At 52.7% G+C, this 21,293-nt stretch overlaps 7 protein-coding genes across 7 annotated transcripts; 4 read left to right on the forward strand and 3 right to left on the reverse strand.

Moving 5' to 3' along the window:
• The first annotated feature begins 3,195 nt into the window (after nucleotides 1–3,195).
• Nucleotides 3,196–4,115, forward strand: BO86DRAFT_180229 (uncharacterized protein). The gene has a single exon (XM_025666588.1). It carries the CDS (start codon nucleotides 3,386–3,388, stop codon nucleotides 3,857–3,859), a length of 474 nt encoding a protein of 157 aa, XP_025524380.1. The 5' UTR covers nucleotides 3,196–3,385; the 3' UTR covers nucleotides 3,860–4,115.
• A 2,049-nt stretch (nucleotides 4,116–6,164) lies between these two features.
• Nucleotides 6,165–7,319, forward strand: BO86DRAFT_180315 (uncharacterized protein). The gene is made up of 5 exons (XM_025666589.1): nucleotides 6,165–6,397; nucleotides 6,454–6,530; nucleotides 6,709–6,831; nucleotides 6,921–7,052; nucleotides 7,104–7,319. Exons 1-5 carry the CDS (start codon nucleotides 6,283–6,285, stop codon nucleotides 7,155–7,157), a joined length of 501 nt encoding a protein of 166 aa, XP_025524381.1. The 5' UTR covers nucleotides 6,165–6,282; the 3' UTR covers nucleotides 7,158–7,319.
• A 1,001-nt stretch (nucleotides 7,320–8,320) lies between these two features.
• On the forward strand, nucleotides 8,321–9,766 carry BO86DRAFT_320594 (pyruvate dehydrogenase (acetyl-transferring) subunit E1 alpha; the record flags this gene model as incomplete). The annotated part of the gene is made up of 4 exons (XM_025668302.1): nucleotides 8,321–8,440; nucleotides 8,535–8,668; nucleotides 8,728–9,182; nucleotides 9,261–9,766. The coding sequence occupies 4 exons, from the start codon at nucleotides 8,321–8,323 to the stop codon at nucleotides 9,764–9,766; spliced, it is 1,215 nt and encodes a 404-aa protein (XP_025524382.1).
• A 539-nt stretch (nucleotides 9,767–10,305) lies between these two features.
• On the reverse strand, nucleotides 10,306–12,084 carry BO86DRAFT_368566 (uncharacterized protein; the record flags this gene model as incomplete). Its single annotated transcript, XM_025670207.1, has 2 exons — nucleotides 10,306–10,758; nucleotides 10,864–12,084. The coding sequence occupies 2 exons, from the start codon at nucleotides 12,082–12,084 to the stop codon at nucleotides 10,567–10,569; spliced, it is 1,413 nt and encodes a 470-aa protein (XP_025524383.1). The 3' UTR covers nucleotides 10,306–10,566.
• A 1,305-nt stretch (nucleotides 12,085–13,389) lies between these two features.
• On the reverse strand, nucleotides 13,390–15,449 carry BO86DRAFT_345163 (mitochondrial 37S ribosomal protein uS4m). Its single transcript, XM_025669195.1, has 3 exons — nucleotides 15,344–15,449; nucleotides 14,778–15,275; nucleotides 13,390–14,673 (listed from the first exon to the last, which is right to left on the reverse strand). Exons 1-3 carry the CDS (start codon nucleotides 15,377–15,379, stop codon nucleotides 13,732–13,734), a joined length of 1,476 nt encoding a protein of 491 aa, XP_025524384.1. The 5' UTR covers nucleotides 15,380–15,449; the 3' UTR covers nucleotides 13,390–13,731.
• Nucleotides 15,450–16,013: 564 nt separating this feature from the next.
• Nucleotides 16,014–18,659, reverse strand: BO86DRAFT_391759 (putative DNA repair protein Rad26). Its single transcript, XM_025672666.1, has 2 exons — nucleotides 18,011–18,659; nucleotides 16,014–17,951 (listed from the first exon to the last, which is right to left on the reverse strand). The coding sequence occupies exons 1-2, from the start codon at nucleotides 18,542–18,544 to the stop codon at nucleotides 16,137–16,139; spliced, it is 2,349 nt and encodes a 782-aa protein (XP_025524385.1). The 5' UTR covers nucleotides 18,545–18,659; the 3' UTR covers nucleotides 16,014–16,136.
• Nucleotides 18,660–19,143: 484 nt separating this feature from the next.
• On the forward strand, nucleotides 19,144–21,191 carry cds1 (phosphatidate cytidylyltransferase). The gene is made up of 4 exons (XM_025666590.1): nucleotides 19,144–19,477; nucleotides 19,539–19,911; nucleotides 19,959–20,752; nucleotides 20,804–21,191. Exons 1-4 carry the CDS (start codon nucleotides 19,319–19,321, stop codon nucleotides 20,840–20,842), a joined length of 1,365 nt encoding a protein of 454 aa, XP_025524386.1. The 5' UTR covers nucleotides 19,144–19,318; the 3' UTR covers nucleotides 20,843–21,191.
• The last annotated feature ends 102 nt before the right edge of the window (nucleotides 21,192–21,293 follow it).

The following is a 21,293-nucleotide window of genomic DNA, read 5'->3' on the forward strand; positions in this document are numbered from 1 at the left end:
TTCAAGCAGCCGAAACTTAAGACATCCTCATGACCAACGCTAGTACGAGAGCAGATAAGAAAAGCAGTCAAGACAGTGGTATAGACTTACGAAGCGGAGACTTCTTTTTCGAGCGACCAAAGAAACCACGCTCGGATCCGTGACGGGCTGGAATGTTGGTTCCAGGATTGGAATCCGATCTGGAGGGGGGCCGATGTTTCCACATGGGCCTGTTGAAACGCAAGATTGACGGGTATAAGACAGGATAAGACAGGAGAGGAGGGAACGGAAGCTGAAGGGGGCAGAGAGTTCTGGGTGCAGCTTGCGTGAAGCCCAAAAGCAAGCGAGAGTTACTGCTTAGGGGGGGCGTGTGGAAGGAGAGAAGGAACCAAGTGGGGGGGCGGAAGAAGGTCTGGTGGGGGTAAAAGCAATTCTGAAGCAGAAAAAAAAAGGGCCCCCGATGATGATGATGATGATGTTGAGGATGAGACCAGAGCCTGGAAAAGTTGGTGATCCAAAGGTTGGAAACACCAGGTTCACCTCGGAGAGGGGAAGGAAAATTATCAAGAGAGAGGGGGAAAATAGAAGAAGAGAGTGACGAAGAGAAAAGAGGAGGTGCAAGTTGGAGATATCGTGATGGTGCGAATAATTTTACGCCGGCGCCATTGATAACCCACTTCTACCGGAGAACTCAGTACGTACGGAGTAAACTGTATTGGTATAGTTGATTTCATTTTACTTTATTTGATTTTATGCCTTTTTTTTTTAATTTTCTCGTCGTCTTCTCTGCTGAGGATTCCTGGCGTCATCTTTTTTTTTTCCTCGCATGTTTCTCCAGAGGTGCCTTCTTACCACTGGAAAGGCTGCAGGTACTGCAAATGAGCCGTGGTTGCGGCCCCCGGGAAGAAATCAATTCATGGCAAAAATAAAAATAAATAAAAGTAAAAAGAATAATGAACAGGGAAAAAGCAAAGAAAGGAAACAGAGAAAAAAAGAACCGAACTAGGCTCTGAGTGGGGCAAATGGCAGCCGAGCCATGGATGTTACAGACTCCCCAAGCCCACTGCTGTGGGGCAGATCCAGGGACTTGATACCGTCCGGTTACCGTGCCAATTCCTCTTGAGTCTCCCCCCCATGAACAGAGTTTACTTCATTTATTCCTTTCTATATGGTTTGCCCCTGAAGACAAGGTCGTCCGTCGGTCTTGATTAGATTAAAGCCACACGAACCCTATAGACTCAATAATATGCAGTATGCATTGGTATAGTCCGGCACTGGCACTTTCCTGGGGTCCTCGGCAGGCAAACGGGAGACAGACGGGCATATGCGAGGTAGACTACGGAGTAGGAAGGGCATCATCATCATCGTCATCTTCTTCATCCTCCCTGAGAGACTTCAAACCCATCCCTTTCAATCTATTCCTAGAGACTACTTCATAACCTGACATGAGAGCCAACCAAGTATGCCGGTAGAGAGGCAGGTAGGCAGGGATCAGTTGATATCAGACTATCAAATTGCCTTGCTAAGGACGTGGTCATCTTCTCCCAGCCTGGATATGTCCATTCCATCTATCAGCTCCGCATCCTCGGAGATTTTCTCTGGTGCATCATTCATCAGCCCAGCCACGACCGGGCTTTTAGTATCTGCAGCTCGCCGCTATCGGGGACCGTCATGCGCCTCATCGGTCTTCTTGCTGCCTCCCCAAGGCTACCATGGAGAGATAGACCTTGGAGAAATAGTGACATGCAGAGCTGACGATGTCTATCGAATTCTGTTATAAGGATCCTCGGGTCTCCAGCCGATACTCTTGCACAATGCAGCAACGATTGACCTCAACAATGCACAGTGGGTTGTCGATCCCTGAGCGTTTTCTGTCAGGTCTCCTGGGTGACTGAGTGGGAAAGCAGCATCTCTGGCGTGATTCTCCTGAGTTCCTGAGTCGAAGTTGTCGACTAGTGTCGAAGGGTCGACCCATGGGAAAGCATGGCAGGACTGTTAGGGTGTTTAGAAGGAGGTAAGTACGTAACCCGTCGGCCAACGAGTGGTGGTGGTTGCTGCATAACAGCGGGATCCCCACCGTGGGTGAACTTCCACCCGCATGGCTAGCCTAGTTGGAAGGCTAAGGTACTGTACGAACTAAAGGTACATACACTTTTACCGTACTGTACCACACGCTAACCCTACTCTGTCTTCATCCCCTAGTCTCAACTCTCCCAACTGTTCCCTCTCTCCCCCCCTAATTGTCTGAACAGTCAAAGAGAAAAAAAAAAAAAAAAAAAAGGGGACACAGACAGACACTCAGACTCTCTCTTCCAACTTCCAAGGAGGATAAGATTAACTAACTTACTAGTTGGTTGCCTTGGTTGTTCCTCTTTGTCTGCCAGACTGACTACTGAGAGATTCTCAATCTGCACCCTGGCGGATGAATCATCCACCGGAACCCGACTGCTGGGTTCAGTCCAAAAATCCGACCATGCGGGGAATCCATCCATGGGTAATCAATCTATCGGCTCTCTCTCCACACTCGTTTTCCGACCGCAATTGAAGCGCGGCAAGCAATTGATTGCGAGGTGAACTAAGGTACGCTGATGGTCTGTAGCCCGGTACGGTCCCTCAGGGCTCAAGGAGCCAAGCATGTCGTCAATGTCTGCAATGTGGTCAAAGAACCGTTGGCATGAGACATGAGAGAAAGACCTGGTACCACCAGACTAGTTAGTGTGTAAGCAATCTGAAGGTAAGGTTTAGTGCATGGACTACAGTATTTAGTACGAGGGCATACAAGTTGTTCATTTGACTTGCTTGGACCATCGTTCGTTCGTTGGTTGGTTCGTTCGTAGGCGCAGCAATGCTTGTGCGCCTCCGCCTCCGCCCTCGTCCCCATCTTCGTCCCATGCATACCAATGCATACAGAAACGCAGACACCCTCCGTTCCTCCTGCCCTACAGCATGAGGATTCAGCCCCCAGTCAGCCGAAATCCTATAGGAATTCAAGAACGACTACAGGCTGCCATAGAACGCTGGCCAGCCCACGGATGATCGGCCCCCTTCCGGCTTTGCTGGATGATCGTCTGATCCGAACCATAGGACGGCTTTATCGGGGGTGTGTTATCGGTGCGGTAACCTTGTTGGAGGTGGAGGAGGAGAATCATGGATGCTTTTTACCTCTCCATTCCTCCAACTTGATAGATGTAAACTTTAATTCAAGGGAACAACGCACCACATTTGAACGTATGACCACACTCCAAAGCATAATCGGGTGCTTTTCGACACGAGGTAGCTGATGAATGAATGAAGCCGGTGCAAGCAGTCCCCGACCGAGACTTGACCTCCTCCTGGCGATAGCCCTTATCCGCCCTGGACGACTCCGTACCTATTCAGCACATTCTATGGACGAACAGCACAGACAATGGTACAGCCAAACCTATTTCTCCCGAGACGAGGTCATAGCCATCGGGGTCTTGCCGATGTATCACGTTGCCGTTGTGCCCAAATCTTTGCACCATTAGGGTCAACCGTGGGTCGCCAGTGGCAAAGCACGCGTGCTTGTTTAACAACGGTAGGGCCAGCGATAACTGAGCATTTAGCTTCGATGGAAGGTTGGAACGCTGTCAAGGGGTCACTTGACGGCATCGTTCATCTATTGCCAGCCTACTCCAACCGATTTCCATTATTCTTCCTCGGTCGGTTCCTTCGAGAACCAGCCGGCCGACTCGGCTTACTCTTGCTCTGCCAGATGCCGACCGCCCATCAATTCATTCAGTACTGTATCGATGATGGATCGTCTATCCCGTATCTCATCTGGAGCCCCACGATTCAGATCTCTATTCCCCCAGAACCCGGATTTCAACCATATGCACAGACGCCAGAATTCATTGAATGACTAGTCATGCACGAGCTTGGGGGGGACTGGACGGAAGTGGTCGGGGACAGTAGCCACCTCCTTTCATCTCCACTGTCAAAGGCGTTGGACTGGTCAGATGTCGCCTCGCCCAGCTCGACCACCCGACAATTGAGCGCAGTCGGAGATGCTTAACAGAAGTACGATCAACTGAAAATGACCACCTGAAGCAACGGCAGTCTCGGGCATTCCGTGCAGACTATCTCCACTCCACTTAGTTGCGAGGGAGAAACTACCGGAGCGACCATCCTTGAACAGAGTAAGTCCATTGCGCTGCCAATGTGGCCAACAACCCATAAATTACCGCTCCAAGCCAACCATGATCTCCGACAGGTTCATGTAAGCGGCCCCTGAAATTACCACCGCTGACAAAATGGCGCGGAGTGAAGCAGATATCCTTGTTCTTGAAAGGGGGGTTGAAACAATCGTGAAACTCGCCTAATAACCACTTTTTAAGAGTTAATCTCGGCCGTTCCGGGTAGCACGGCCCTGGACAATAGATGGCGATACATTCCGACTGGCAATCAGGTGTATCACGCAACAAAGTACTCGAGTGTACGAGCCAAAGATGTTTGGACTGAACACGATCGTGTTGGCAGGTCGTTGCCTCGAATGCGACCTGTCATGGACGAGGGCCGCAAGAAGGTACATAGTAATTCGGAAGTGTGGGACCGATCACACCCCCCCCCCCCCATCCGCCCGCTATGACCGACTTACAGCGCCCACTGCATCATGTAGTTACTGCAGACAGAGAGATAGATTATCTGCAGAGGGCTTGAGCATCGCAGAATAAGGCGGAATTTCCATCCGCCTATATGCTGCCCTCCGCGTTGTCGGCCAATTCACCTTCCCAGAAAGGCTGTCGAGGAACCAATAAATCGCATAGTCTGAGCCTCACGCAAGGTAACTCCATCGATCAGTGGGTTGCAACGACGATCTTCCGCAGGTCGCTATGTAGATAAGTCGCCTCGCTGCGGGATTTGAACATTGGTTCATCATGCATGCCAATCTATTGACGCGAATGTGATTCAAGGTGTCCTGTTTTGATTCTATACCTCGGTCCAGACTGACAGTGCGTATGTCCGTAGGCAGTGGAGGGCCTCGGTCACGCCCCTTTATCGATAGTACTATAATTAATTCCAGGGCATACGGTAGGTCTGTACTGTACTTTGTAGTGAGCAAAGCGATCACGACTCATACATCATTCACCGCGGAATCGCGGATAGCCTGATACTCTGAAGGTCAGACTAATTAATTTAGCAGTGAACGGGTCCTCGGAACTCCGGGGGAGGAATGCACTTCTTGGGGTAGTGCTCCGTTTCGCAGAACCATCGATCTATTCCATTTACAATGAATCCGAACTTGGAATTACCCGGTGCTTTCCCATTGAGATTTAGTTGCGATATTGGACTTAAGACCTAGACTACCATCGGATCAATGGTCATGTGTGATGTCATCGACAATCCGCATACTACGATGGTCTCCAGACCCTCAGAAGAACAATCGATGAATCCGTACCTCCCTCCTCTGTTTGGAATTCGCATGGGTATCGCATCCAGAAATCATCCTCAATTACCAGCGGCCATACCATACCGATCCATACATCCCGAGCAGGCTAATTGTGACCATGAAAGATTCACTTACCTCCGAACTAGCGAGGACTAACCGCCTAAGCAAACTTTAAACTGAAGCAATGCGATGGCGATTCCCCACCAGAGTCATGAAAGTTTTCCAGCTTCAGAACACAACAAATCGCACTCTTCTGCTTTCTTCTAGAATTCCCCCGGTCTGAAACTCCTCGCGATCTACCGAACCTTGAGACAGTAGTCGATGAACTATCGTCGGACATGGTCCAGAAGAGGCAGGTCTCCTAGCCCCGCGCATTCGAGCCGTGAGAGTCATGCACTTGGCTGCTAATCTACACCACTCTACCAGAGGTCCGACTCGACCTCGTTCTTCCCGATCAGCAACGCGATGCTGTTCGCAGCTGGAAAGAGCATGTGTGCTGCGATGTGCCGTGTCCTTATGTCTTTGTAACAAGATCTACAACTACAAAACACTTACGCACATCACTGACCCAAAATCTAGGAGGTTTTGACAAGCGCGGCCCCGAAGAGTCAGCAGGACTTATCCCTGCCCAACACGTACAACTCCTCCATTCAATTGCACTTCAGGAAATGCTCCAGAAGCTGTGCAGAATAGCTAGAACAAATTCTTCGATGACTATGCCTTGTTCGAGTGCTGATTACTATTTCCAGTTTTCGGGCCCCATGCAAGAGACCCCCCCTCTGTGACTGTCACGAACAGTATCACTGATACCAGTCTTGGGCTTATCCACCCCGCTGCCACGTTTCGAAGGGAAACAAGAAATTCAAACGTGGGCTGGATATTAATAACAACGAACTATGGAGACTTGCGGACGAGCGATGGTCCCCCCGCTGTCCTATTTACGATACGAGAACAAGCTCAGTCGAGTTTGCGCGAGTCGGTGCATAATGAAAAAAAAAAAACCCTTGAATTGTTTGGCAAAAGCCTCAATAGCAAGGAGTCGCATTAGGCTGACATGATTACCCTAGATTTCGCCCCCTTTTTGTATTGCGATCACCAACTGATCTACGACCTCAAGGGCTCTGAACACAATTACCGCATCGAGGTAAGTCTGAGGACGGTGTTCAATGTGTCCTGCGCTTCCAGATTAGGTACTGTTAAGGTGCAGCCCACCCTGAGCGATCATTCGGGATCTGCCCGAATTTCTGGCTTGTGTTCGTGCCGATGCAGTGGTTGTGGTCGCTTAAATAGCCGCATGGGGGTAAGCTGATCTGGAGCTCGAGGACCCACCAGGACGGACGATGAAGCATTCGGAGCATCAGATTTATACCTACCCGTCCCCATTCTTGACATCTTGGTGTGCGTTGCTGCCATGCGACGTCAGAAATAGCAGACAGGTGACGCAGGTGTCAAATCCCCGACCTCTACTCGTCCCAAGGGAATCGAGGTATCGATGATCGCGCGACAGGAATTAAGAGACTCACAGCTATACTAGCCCAGGTGCACAGCCAGGATGGCCTTTAGCATCACTACCTATCATCTTGCAACGCTCGAAGGAACAATACCCTTGTCTCAACTTCCGATTAACGTACAAGCAAACAATCTATCTGTTGGGACTCGGACGCATGTCAGCATAGTCCAACGTGCCCGCCATGCACGCCATTGCTGACCTGCCCAGCTTGCCGCTTACGGTTTCGCGTGGCGCTCCCAGCTAGACTTCAATGGGAGATGAAGAATCAGAAAAAGCAAGCATCTCATTCCACGGTCTTGTTGAGCCTATGCTCAATGAGTGACAGTTGCACCGCCACGCCCCAATATTATTTTGTGGTATGGATGTCGCAGTGAGATTCTGGCTCCTTACTTTTTCCCATGCTCCCGTCACTGGGGCCAAAATGTCAAGGCGGGATCTGCCTCGACGATGCTACCAAAGGATAGAGTCGGAGGAAGTTGGAGCATGGACAAGGCTTTTTTTTTTTGGTTTCGTAAATAGGCATGCCTTGTCATTCGAGTATACGGTCGAAGACGACTGGGATCATGCTGGCAAGGATACGATGCTCAGCAGCCACCCAACAGACAGCATGTATTTTGCAGTGCGTCTGGGGTAGCTATACTTCTTATCTTGCGAACGGTGGCACAGATAAAGTCTAAATCACTGACCACTTGAGCAGCCAGAGGTAATGTACTTGGATGGGGATAATGGTGCTCTGTAGTCCTAAGCATCAGATCGTGTCTCCGGGGGTAAAATTTATATATCGAGGCTAAGGCACTGAATCACGAGCCGTGGATCTGGTGATAGCTCCTGAGCCATTACCACAGACCTCCTTTGACTTCAACTCATCATTCCTTATAACTTATCATCACTTGGAGACGGTCACATAACTTCGACTCTGCCAGACTAAGCTAAGTCACTTTAGCTTCAACGTTTAACCGCACTCAACGGAGGAGCTCGGGGCTAACATAGTCCGAAGCTGCCAAGGCTCCGGCGGTGACGGCCGGAGTGATGGGAGTTGACCGCGACAAGTCAAGGGCAGGGGTGACGGAGGGCATGACTGAGGAGGTCCTAGGATTCTGGTAGAACATGACTCCTGAAGTATCTACAATAGAGTTAATGTCAATAGAGAAAGAAAGTACTCCGTAGTTGAAGTACAACTACTGCCTCAACACTCGACAATCATTCGCCCGAGTCACTCGGGGGCGGTTTGCTCGGTTTGCAACGGCTACACCGGACGGCCTCTAAGGGATGCTTATCTAAGCCCAGCCTGCCGAATTCCGCCTAGTCGCAGGGGAAAGTTTGTTCCCAACATATCCGGGTTGTTGAAAGATAACAGCAGCACTTGCTCTCCCTCTGTTCACCTTCATCAGCATCTCGCTGTCCTCCGCTGCCTCTCATCCATCATGTTGTTCCGTGCTGCGGCCCGTCAAGCCGCCCCCTTGAGGCGTCAGGCCTTTGCCCCCGTTGCCCGTCGCTCCGTCACCACCGACGCTGCCTCGGCGCATGCTGAGAACGTCCCTCAGGTAAGACGCGCCTCCTCCCAGTCCACCGATGGGACTTTTCCTCAATGCTTCGTCCCCAATTTCGATGCTTGCATCCAGCTAACAGTCCCTGTAGGAGGATGACAAGCCCTTCACCGTCCGTCTCTCCGACGAGAGCTTCGAGACCTACGAGATCGATCCCCCTCCCTACACGCTGGAGATCACCAAGAAGGAGCTGAAGCAGATGTACTACGACATGGTTGCCATGAGGTATGCTGCTACTGGTGTCCTATCCCGCATCAATCCCCCTATTAACAAGATTGGCACAGACGCATGGAAATGGCCGCCGACCGCCTGTACAAGGAGAAGAAGATCAGAGGTTTCTGCCACTTGTCCACCGGTCAGGAAGCCGTCGCCACCGGTATCGAGCACGCGATCTCCCGCGACGACAAGATCATCACCGCCTACCGGTGCCACGGTTTCGCCATGATGCGCGGCGGCACCGTCCGCTCCATCATCGGCGAGCTGCTCGGTCGCCGCGAGGGTATCGCCTACGGCAAGGGTGGTTCCATGCACATGTTCGCCCCCAACTTCTACGGCGGTAACGGTATCGTCGGTGCCCAGGTCCCCGTCGGTGCCGGTCTGGCGTTCGCCCAGCAGTACAACAACCAGAAGGCCACCAGCATCATCCTGTACGGTGACGGTGCCTCCAACCAGGGTCAGGTCTTCGAGGCCTTCAACATGGCCAAGTTGTGGAACTTGCCCGCCCTGTTCGGTTGTGAGAGTACGTTTTGCCTTCACCACACCCCCAAACATCAACGCAGACGTTCCTTGAGTCACAGTACTAACCACCCGCCTCTAGACAACAAGTACGGCATGGGTACCTCGGCCGCCCGCTCCTCCGCCCTGACCGAGTACTACAAGCGCGGTCAGTACATCCCCGGTATCAAGGTCAACGGCATGGACGTGCTGGCCACCAAGGCCGCCGTCAAGTACGGTAAGGACTACGCCACCTCGGGCAACGGACCCCTCGTCTTCGAGTACGTCACCTACCGCTACGGTGGCCACTCCATGTCCGACCCCGGCACCACCTACCGCAGCCGCGAGGAGATCCAGCGCATGCGCAGCACCCACGACCCCATCGCCGGCCTCAAGCAGAAGATCCTCGACTGGAGCGTCTGCACCGAGGAGGAGCTCAAGGCCCTCGACAAGGCCGCCCGCACCCACGTCGACTCCGAGGTCGCCATCGCCGAGAAGATGCCCGTCCCCGAGAGCAACTCCCGCATCCTCTTCGAGGATATCTACGTCCGTGGCAGCGAGCCCCGCTGGATGAGAGGCCGCACTGTCGACGAGACTTTCTACTACTAGAAAGTTCCTCTTTTTTTTTTACCTCCGTCTTCAGTAAGCCAGTCAAGCCATTGGTCGGTTGTAGGCAAAAGAAAAACCGAGGGAGGAGGACAGAAAGTTTAGGGAAGAGAGACAAGAGATGTCCGCTGGTGATGAAAGAAAGACTCCAAGGATGATGATGGTGTTAGCGTGATGGGGGAACGACCCAGAGGGGAGAAGAACAAGATCGGCCTTCCCGCTACGATTCTTGTTTTCTTTCTGACACAACGCATCTATAAAACCCTCCCACACAATCTCACTCATACACAAAGCTCTCATGGAACGGTTGTTATCAAACTATGTAATTTAGCCGGGAATTATCATTATTTTTTTATCGTTGTTTTTTTTTTTGACTTCGTTCGTGCCTCGTGGGGGGAGGATCCTGCGTGCTATACTATACCTACCATGTTCTAGGTTTTGGAAGGGCAATATAGACTGCGATGTTCGTACTTCTATCTTGGTTGGCGAGGCTCATGACGAGATGTAGGACTTCGGAGTGGATGGTTCTTTTGTGAACCCTCCAGCGGAATTAAATATGTATTTCAGGTATCTTGAAGGGTAATAAAAGTGTGTATAGGCGGAAAGGGGGAAGATGTAAGGAAACTGTTGAAGTAGCAAAAAGGCTGGCCGAGCAAACCAAACAGACAACACTGCTCTAGACCAGTGGGTATCATATGCAAACATAACGCGATAAAGGAGAAGACAAAACGAAGAGGATATAGGGTATGAACATGAAGTCAATGGGGGAAGACAAACTGGAGAGAAAGCAAAAGAAAAGCACGTCAAGACGGCTCCTGTCTCAACATCTCCAGGATCATCTCCTGCGTCCGTTGCACCGAGTCCAGCTTCTCCTCGAGACTCGCGCGGTCCTTGGCCAGCTCGGACCGCATCTCCTCGCGCATCTCCTCGCGGAGTTCGGCTTTGAGCGTGGCGATGAGGTGAGTAGGGATCGGAAGGGAGGAGGCTTGGGACATCTTCGGGGCTTGGGTGGGCGAGGATGGGTCGTCGGGGTCCGAGCTGGTGTCGGATTGCGACTGGGATAGCTGTTGTGGTTGCTGCTGCGTCGTGGTGGTGGTGACAGCGCGTGAGCGGCTGTCAGTGGTTTTATTGCTTTTGGAAGAGGTTGGAGTGGTGCTGGAATTGGCAGCGTCGAGGTGCCGGTTGAGTTTGCCCAATGTCTCGAGAACGGCACTCATCATTGATGACGACTCTGCGTTACCCGCCTCGCCTCCTGAAGAGGCGCTGTTCAGTTGTTGTAGAGCGAGGGACCCGTCCAGAGACGGTCGGCCTAGCATAGTCGCTGGGACTGGAGTCGGGGTGTGGTACTGGGACTGCGGCTGACTGGCGAACATATTATCGAACCCGGGGGGTAGACGGACCTTGGTGTGTTGGGGGGTGGAGGCGGGCGGCGTTGAGAGCGCTTGCTGCGACGGTGTTGGAAGCTGCGCAGCAGCACCACCAACGTTCACCAGCGGACTTCCACTGCCACTCACGCTCCCCATCGCTCTCCAAGCCCCCAAGCCAGGACTGACCCCGTCATTGTTGCCGTTAACCCACACTTCCCACTCTCTGTCCTTTCTCTTCCTCGGCCTCCTCGAGTCCCTCTTCTCGATCCGCCTCGCCTCAGCCTCCTCCCACCTCTGCCACGTGGGAATCCACGCATCCACAGCAGCCCTCCATCTGAGATTCGACCGATCATCGCTCTCACTGCCCCCTCTCTCGCGCTGCTCGTCCAGAAACTTCATTCGTTGCTTGGTCACTAGTTCCACCTTGCGTCGGACCGAGTGCCACGAGTACGGATGACCCTGGTCGCGCGTGAATTCCTCCGTGACCGTCATCCACCACTTGCACAGGTTACTGCGCTGACCAAACTCGTGAGCATGGCGGTTGCAGATATCGAACAGCGAGACTTCCTCAAGGGTGGTCAGGCGCTTCCCGTGTTTGCGGGGACCTTCACGGTCGCCGGTGAGGTTTAGGCAGTTGTCAGCACTGTCGTTGCCTGCGGCGGCAGCATCGAGGTCGAGGTCATCGCGATCGTCAATGAGTATGGTAGTAGTTGTAGTGCCAGGTCGGGTTGTTGTCGCATCCCCGTTGGGGATGAGTCCGTCTCGGTTACTAATGGAAGGAGCAGTGGTAGTGGTGCTGTTGGCGTTTCCGCTATTTCCGCCACCTACAGGGTGATGGCCATGGCGACGTTGTTGCGGCTGTTGCTGCTGCTGCTGCTGCTGCTGCTGCTGCTGCTGCTGCTGCTGCTGGGCGCGAGCATGGGAATGCGCACGCGCGATTTTGTTCGCGCCCATCCCATCGGAAGAAACGTAGTCCTGGTCTCCCAACGCGTCCGCGGCGGTGATCCGTCGTACGCTGCAATCAGAGGTATCGAAATCACTCTCTTCGCTCGATATGGAGACGGCTTGCTGTTGCTGTTGCTGTTGCTGCTGTTTTTGCTGTCGCTGTTTTTGTTGTTGCTGTTGTTGCTGTTGTTGCTGTTGTTGCTGTTGTTGCTGTTGCTGTTGACGTGCATCAATGACCATGGGAACAGGCTGCTGTTGTTGTTTTTGTTGAGAGTGCCGAGGAAGTGAGTGGGGGTGCGAGTGGTGCTGGTGCTGGTGCTGTGTATCAAGTGCAGTAGACTGCGACGTCGGCTGTTGTCGTATGCGCAGATTCGTGGATAAATTAGGGAGCGTTGCATGCTGTGGGTTGGCTCGCGCAGAAATCATCGAGGGAAGCCATGGCATTTGGGGCATCTGAAGGGCCGAGGCAGAGGTACTCGGGGGAGCAGCAGTGGGTGTAATGGTGGTCGCGACCGAGTCAATGCGCGGATTTGAGGCGGCGGCGGCGGCGGCGGCTGGGGCGGCGGCGTTTGCGGTGTGATGGGGAAGGTGTGGGAGGTGTTGGTGTTGGTGTTGGTGTCGGTGCTGCTGCTGCTGCTGCTGCTGCTGAGGATGAGGTTGAGGATGTGTACGATGACCAGTACTGGCAGTGGCAGTTGAACCATGCCAGGGATACATGGACATGGTTTTCAGGGAGCGTTTCAAGTCTCCCAAAAGTGTTGAGAGGAGCAGAAAGAAGGCAAGAGGGAGAGGAAGAGGGAGAGAGAGGGAGCGAGAGAGAGAGTGTGGGAGTGGGCGTGATGGTGAACCGTGGACAGCAACTGCGGCGGGCGGAGAACTTTAAGCTAATAGTCTACTAAGTAATAATGGAGGGGAGGGATGAATGCGTCAGTCACTCTCTCAATATTTACAACAACAATAATCATAATAATGCCATTATTGATAGAGTCGCCAAGCCCAAATCAATAAACCCTTGGTCTCGTTACGCCCCTCTGAAAAATTCGACCCAAATGTCTGCAATTTTAAGTCATTTCAGCCGGATGGGTTGGTCTAGAGCCCCGCGGTGGAGGTGGTGATTGATTTATCATTTATCGTACTCGGTATTTTTCAGGGGCTGCGCTGTTCAAGGTTGGTTGGTGTCTTACTTACTACTCATACATAAGTTACTACCTCATAGTTCGGAGTGATGGTCAGACAGCGTCTCGCTTGCATCAAACATCATACAGGCACAAGCGATTCGCGATGTGTTCAACAGAATAGAATAGAGAATAAATCCTCAGGAGTATATTCGTATTGATGATGTACAGTACAGTGGGATCCTCTAGCTCCGAATACCCTGGCTACTTCATTGACTTTTGCCCTCTCCCCCTGGTGATCGAGGGGAAACAACAAATCATAAAAAAAGAAAAAGAAAAAGAAAAAGAAAAAGAAAAAGGAATACACTGTAGATAAGCACCCAAGATGCAGGTACACCAAGAAAAAGGACCAAACCAACACATCGAATAATCAGACACCCAGTAATACATGAAGACTGTGGAACAGGCCCGCAGAACGGAGAAACAGAGAAGAGAGAAGAGAAAATACAGATGATTGAATTAAAACCCACGTGAAATGCACCTACCGCCGTCTCAGGTACCACACAAATGCCGGGGTGTTGATTTTCTCGCCAAATGGCGTCGGCACCTCAGCGAAGCCAGGACGAGCCACGGGGTGTCGCAAATACACAGCAGCGCAGATGTTGTGATTGACCTCCAAGTAACGGGGGATCGTGGCGAACGCACTCATGTAGTCACGCGGCCTCCAGGGGGTGGCATAGGGCTTGGTGCTATCGACCGGGTTGTCGCGCATCTGGACGAGCGCCCGGCGCAGCACCTCGAACTCGTCGTCCGAGAGTTCCGATGTGTCCACATCTTTCTCCGGGTTCTGGATGGCCTGACGGAACGCCTCAGACAGCTTGGTAGTGATGGGGCCGTTCTCGCCCGCCTTCGGGGTAGCATCCTTGGACTCGGACTTCTCGGTAGCAGACTCCTCCGTCTTTTCTGCCTTCTGCTTCTCCTCCCCACCCTCCTTCTTCTCGGTCTCCTCCTTCGCCTTAACAGGCTTCTTCTCGGCGCGCTTGGCCTTGAGCAGAGTCGTCAGCTCGGAGAATTGCTCCTCGAGGTTGGCAGTCAGAACCGTGCTGTTTCCAGAACGCGACAATACCCGACGAACGGCTTTCTGGAATCCACGCAGATCTTGCTTGCGCTTTGCCGGGAGCACATCCTTGCTGCTATTCATGATGGCCTTAGCCTGAGCCATGAGCGCCTTGAGGGTCTCGCGGGGGGCTTCAACTGGCGTCGGTTCCTCCTTGGTAGCCTCCTCCGGAGTTGAGGCCTCCTCCGCGGCAGCCTCCTCCGCAGCCTCCTCGGCCTTCTTGGCCTCCTCAGCCGCCTTCTTGCGGGCCACTCGGGTTTGTCGTCGTTCCACCTTGTCTTTAGGCGCACCAGTGGCATACATGACGCGCTCGGGTTCAACCTGGAACATGTCGCCGGGGTTGAGCAGGTAGCCGGGGTATCTCATCTAGCATTGCGAGCCTGATTAGTAGTCGTCCAACCGCGATTATCGGATCAGGTTGAATAGAGCTTCTCCGGATTACAAGAAAAGAGCATGACGAAGGAACCTACCGGCTTGCCATTGACCTTGACGGCGCCGTGCACCACAAACTGCCGGGCCTGTCTGGCGCTGCTCGCAAACATGGCACGGAAGATAGCCGTGTCGAGCCGACGCTCCAACGGGGCGAAGGTCATTTGAACGTAAGGCGTTTTTCTATCCGCCTCAAACCCAGTCAGCTTAGACCGGGCAGCCTCCTCCTCCTCATCGAACTCCCCAAACGCAGGCTGCTCTTCCGGTTTGGGGGCCTTCGTCAGACCGGAACCGCGGCCGGCCGACATGGCGGAACCGTCATCTCTGGCCAGGTTGCTGGGGGCCATGGGCACGACGCTGCGCAAGCGGGGGGAGAACATGCGTGACCATTGCTTTTCGGAGACCTGTTCGCCGTGGTAGGCACGGGCCGCGGCCTTGGACTTCCATTTCTGCTGGAAGAAGGTGGCGCTGGGGCGGTAGCTGTCCCTCAGCCGACTGAGGTTGTACAGGTTATATTTGCTCCATGATTGCCGGATTTTCTGGAACGGGGAAGAAGATATTAGAGCAGGACTAGGGAGAGAGGGGGAATATCAATTGAAGGGCATACCGGTTGCTTCAAGGGTGTAGTAGCCCTGTTCCTCATGTTGGCGGCGGAGCTTTGGGGGAGGGGGGAGGGGGAGGGTGTGGTGTGTGTTGCTGCTCCGACTCTGCTGCTGCTGCTGCTGCTGCTGTCTTTCTCTCCCGGAACTATCGCCGGCGGCCAAAACTTCGCTGCCGCGAGAGCACGTGATTGAGAAAGCACATGATCTGGGGGTTCGTTGCTTTATGGCCTGAGCGCTAAGGCAGACATAGCCTCCCGGCTGAGAACAGTCCTGATTGGCCAGATGGAAGCTCGCTTGCGACTAGCGCGGACTCACCGCCCGGTCGACGGGTATAAAATCTGCCTTCCCCCGTCACCCTTTTGGACTTTTTTCTTCTTTCTTTTCTTCATACTTACCTTGTTTGGGTGGCTGCGATCAAGAAGGCGGTCCACCACGGATTGGTCCCTGCATTGCACAGCGCGGCGGAACAATCCGTTCAACGGCCTTCGGGTCATTGACAGGCGTATTCTTTGGCACTTTTCCTTCGGGATATCTTTCTTTTCATCATCGCTTCGCCTTGTGCGGGGTCATGGAGAAGAGATCTTCACATAATTAAGCTAGATAGATCTACATGTAAACAGACAGTAACCCGCATCTATCTTCCAATGCTCTACGTCCAATCTCTCCGCTCTATAGCCGGGCTGTCTATCTAAGCAGACTTCGGTGATTGATACGCGTGCTGTGTGTATAATATCCTTTGACATGCAGTTCTCATTAGTCGTTACACATTACGCTTCGAACTCGGCCTCAGACATCGCATCACTCTCCATCCCGATTGGCATTGGGAAACGCCTCCAGCAGCGCCTCTGCTTCCTGCGGGTTGACCGCATCATCGAGGATATCATGTGCCATCTCCACCGTGTCATCCGTTATCCCCGCTTCCAGTACTAATCCTTCACTGAACGCCAGCCGGGTGAAGACAACCAGGAACTTCTGTTTCCCGCCCGCCACGCGACACAACTTGGCCTGCAGGTCCACCTGCTCATGGTGGCGCTGGATCACCCCGTACACAAGCCTCATCAACCCATTGATCATGGACGCGTGGAGATCCTTTTCGGGCGGTAGGGTATATAACGCGTGCACCTCATCGTGCATGGCCCGGATCAGTCGTGCGAGCACAGTGGGATGAGACGCCAGAATCAAGCTGCCGTGTGTGCTCTCCGGCGCCTGAGAATTGAACGCCACCGAGGTGAGGAAGGACAAAGCCTCCCGCCGCATATCGCAGATCTCATATGGTAGATACGGATCTTGCCCTTCATCCAGCTGCGGAGTCTCGCTTAGCAGGTTCGCAACGCGGTCAACGATGTAGTTCTCGTTGGCGATTTGGTCCTGCTCGGTACTTTGGATGGATCCGAACGAGCCTTCTCGGATGCTCGTCGACAGCAGGCTAAGCATCAAGCTGATGTCTCTTAGCGGCTGCGAGCAGTTTAACATCATCAAAACAAAGTCGTATCGCATGCAGCGCCAAAACATCGTCATCTCCCGCTCCACATGCATGCGTCGACAGGCCAGTTGGAATAGAAGACTCAACGCTTCGGTCGAATCTACTAATGGTTCCAACTGCGACAACGGGGTTTTCCGTACCTGGCCCAAGTTTTGTCGAGAAACAGGAGAATGTTTGAAGCGGGGAACACCGTTGACATCCCCGGACTCCTGTAGGATGGGTATCAAGTGCTCAATTAGGTCCGGATCATACGATGGCAAATCGATCGAGATCAGGAATCCCATGATTGACATAAACATGGGGATGGGCAGATAATACTTCTCGCTCAATGCCCGACCCCACAATGAGATGATGGCCCGCCCATACTCCACCATATAGTTGCCAAAGTCAAGCTTGGCCGTCTCACCCAGTAGGATCGTAGATAACATCTGCTGGGGATCGGAGGGAAAGGCCAGCCCGGCCATGACTTCAATGTCAGGCTTTCCATCCACAACTGTGCGGTGATTCAAGATACGCTTCACGATGCTGCTGTCGTAGCTCCTGACAAAAGGAACACCTTGTTGGGGAAGGACATCCACCATTGCATCATCGGACAAGTCCTCCGGTGCTTCGTCCGGCAGGGGCTCTGCCTGCGGACTCAATTGCAATGGCGTGGGACTGTCCTGACTGAGCTTCCTCTTTCTCTTTCCAGGCACAGTTGGTGTAGTGCGCTTCGACTTCGCCGACTTGGTAGGCGAGATAGCGAGGATCTCATCATCGTCAAATCCGTCTCGGAAAGGCAGGACCCTGGTTTTCTTGGGAGTCACCGGCGGCGCTTTTTCCTCCGTCCGAGGCTTTGCCTTCAGTTGGTTGACGCGCATCGCTTCCTCAGCCAAATCCTGTTTGAGGAAGGCGTTCTCCGTGGCGAGCATCTTGCCCTCTGCACGCGCAGCCTCAACCTCTTCTCTGTGCCTGGCGGCCTGCTCGGCCATGGCCCTGCGCAGTGCCGTCATCTGTCGATCATAGTCCTGAGTGACCTTGGCCTGGTTGGCGCGAATGATGGCAATCTCGCCGGTTTTCGCTTCCGCGATCGATTTGGCTGCCGTCAGCTCTTCTAGTAACTGCTTGTAACGTTCATTCTCCATCGCCAGCTATTTCAACGATTAGTTCTGTAGGCGTGCAGTCTCCAATCACCTCTCCCTAGCATTACCTTCTCGCTCAGTTCCGCATGAGTCCTGTGCAGCTCAGCGTATTGAGAGGACCCTCCTACCCCTTCAATCTCCATGGGATCGGGCAGGTATCCATACTCGTCCTCCGCCTCGGCTCGTAGGTTACCATGCTCGACGTGAGGCTGCGTTTCGTTGTGATGGGCAGGTGTAGCAAAGAGAGAGGCTTGCTGGAGCGCATCGTCCGGTTGGATGGCGACGCCATTGTCCAGGACCTCCGCGTCGAGCTCGCCTATGTCCCAGTCGTCATAATCATTGGTCAAGCCGGAATGTAAACGCGGAGGAGGCTGTAACGTCGCGTTGGAAGGCTTGAGATTATCTCCGGAGATAGCTTGATGATCGGAGCGGACATAAGGGCGAGTCGAGACCGTCAACTCCGGCAGGGGCTGTTGTGGTTGTTGTTGGGTAGCTGGAGCTTGAGTGGCGCGGTATGCATTTTGTTCGAGTTGGTAGAGGGTGCCCGGTGGCAGGTCGTCGAATCCATCGTCGGAGAAGAATTCATCATCGTTTTCTTCCATGCCCAGCGATGGACGATCGCCATGAGATGCACGTCCTGGTTGTAAGAAGGTAGGTAGGTAGGTTAGTAGATGTGTTGAGTGTATGTTGGACGATCAGTTAACGAATAGAGAGACGATGAATGCGGGAGGGAAAGAAAAAAAAAAGGTAACAGTTCATTTACTAGCAGTTAGGTTAGTAAGTGCCGTACTGTACATACAGTAAGTGATTGACTGACGTCGACGGGGTTTAGGCGCGTAATCGTAATCAAGAATTCCCGCCGGCTCCCTCCTTCTCCCTCTCTCCCTCAACCTTTCTCCTCCTCCTCCTCCTCCTCCTCCACCTTTTCCCATCTCCACCTCTTCTGATACAAAAAACCTTCCCTGCTTTCGCCTCGACTTTTTGTCTTGTCGACACTTTTGTGGAACGGTCAGTCACCCTAGGTGATCTCTCAGGCTTGCAGTCATATCAGACCAAAAGCCACCTTGATCGTAATTGCTCGAGGTTCACGCCTACTTGTTGTCTTCATTCCTCGGTCGCCAGTTCACATGAATTTTTCTTAAGCACGACGATCATTGCTGCTTCACCCTTTTTTTTTTTGTGCTCTGGCATCTCTGCTACCCTATCCCCCTTTTCTCTTCTGATCAGTTCCACCCTTACTTTGTTCGGCCCCTTCCGAACCTTTTTCTCAGCTCCCAAGCTCTCGCCAGCTTCTCCTTCCGGCCCCGCGCGCTCCTCAACCCAAGCAGCCGCTCTGTTCCGGTTTCCCCTCGTCTGTACATACATACTCTTCCACCATGTCCAAGACTCGTCGGAACGTCAGATTTCCACACAGGATGTCGAATGCCTCGGAAGGTCGTCGGTCCAGCATCTCGGAAGCCAGTGACATCTTGTCTGACCCGGGAAGTCCGTCCAAAGACGGCACTGTCGCGAAGCCGGCCACAATTCCGGAAGAGGTGAGCAGCGCACCACCACCATCTGCACAACCCAACAGACATGCTAACCACGCGCAATTAGAAATCCGAAAAATCCCAATTATCCGACTATGAAAAGAAGAAGCAGACCTTCATTACGCGCACGATATGGACCTTTGTCATGATCTTCGGCTTCTTCGTCGTCCTGTTCTCCGGTCACATTTACATCCTCGGTATCGTCACCGCCGTTCAGATCGTTTCGTTCAAAGAAGTCATTGCGATCGCCAACGTGCCCAGTAAAGAGAAGAACCTTCGCTTCACAAAGTCGCTGAACTGGTATTTTCTGGCGACTACGATGTACTTCTTGTATGGGGAGAGCGTCATCTATTATTTCAAGCATATCCTATTGGTCGACAAGGTCTTGCTCCCTCTGGCGAATCACCACCGCTTCATCAGCTTTATGCTTTATGTCATGGGTAAGTTTAAGTTCTGTATCCCAACATTGTCTTTACTGATTGGCTAGGTTTCGTTTTCTTCGTCGCATCCTTGAAAAAGGGACACTATCGGTTCCAGTTCACTCAGTTTGCCTGGACACATATGGCCTTGTACCTCATTGTTGTTCAAGCCCACTTCGTCATGAATAATGTTCTGGAGGGAATGATCTGGTTCTTCCTCCCCGCCTCTTTGGTCATTGTCAACGACATCTTCGCTTATGTCTGCGGTATCACGTTTGGTCGGACCCAGCTAATCCAGCTGTCGCCCAAGAAGACCGTTGAAGGCTTCATTGGCGCATGGATTTGCACCATCATCTTCGGTTTCTTCATCACCAACATTCTCATGCGCTACAAGTACTTCATCTGCCCGGTCAACGATCTCGGATCGAACGTGTTGACTGGCCTCGAGTGCACCCCCAACCCGGTCTTTGTTCCTGAGCCGTATTCGTTTCCAGAGTGGACCGGTGTCGAGAAGACTTTCTACATTGAGCCTATGCAGTTCCACCTCATGGTTTTTGCGACCTTCGCTTCTCTCATTGCCCCGTTCGGCGGTTTCTTCGCCTCTGGGCTGAAGCGGACCTTCAAGATCAAGGACTTTGGCGAATCGATTCCCGGCCACGGCGGCATCACCGATCGGATGGATTGCCAGTTCATCATGGGATTCTTCTCCTACATGTACTATCACAGCTTTATTGCCGTCTACAAGGCCAGTGTTGGGGACATCATCGAGGCCGCCATCACCGGCCTCACTGTCGAGGAGCAGCTAGAGGTTGTTCGTGGCCTTGGCAAGTATCTGTACAACCAAGGAACTGTTTCTGAAACGGTATGTTATGCGCAAAATACTTTGAATACCAGTGTGTTAATATGTTTGCAGATCTTGGAGTGCCTGAACACTGAGCTCAAGCGCCGCTAGAGCGGCACAATTCTATGATGACCTATTCTTGTTCCGAGACCTTTCTCCGTGATGAAGTCCTCCTTTCTTCTTCTTTCCTTCCGACGTCTCGGAGGGTTAACCCTCCTACAGCTCACGATCAAAATATGCTTTTTATAATCTACTCTTTTTTTCTCATCCTCCCGAGCGCAACCGTCTGACGGACTCACTTGGACCGGAATCGCTAGGCTCGTCTACAAAATCCGGGCTCTCTTTGACATGTGCATATGCCTCTCGCTCTCGCAGCATCACCATACCATCAGAAAGCCCCGGGACATCTGGGCGAATGAGAAGGACACGATGAGATGAATCGACCGGAAGCGAGGGAAGGAGGGGTATCTCCCTACGTGACGTGACGGACGATTTGTCGTCTAGCACCTCACCATAATATGGGTGGGCTTTTTCGTTCTTTTATCTTCCAATCCCCTTCTTC

The sequence above is a fragment of the Aspergillus japonicus genome, assembly GCF_003184785.1.
Source record: "Aspergillus japonicus CBS 114.51 unplaced genomic scaffold BO86scaffold_57, whole genome shotgun sequence".
Classification (NCBI taxonomy): Eukaryota; Fungi; Ascomycota; class Eurotiomycetes; order Eurotiales; family Aspergillaceae; genus Aspergillus; species Aspergillus japonicus.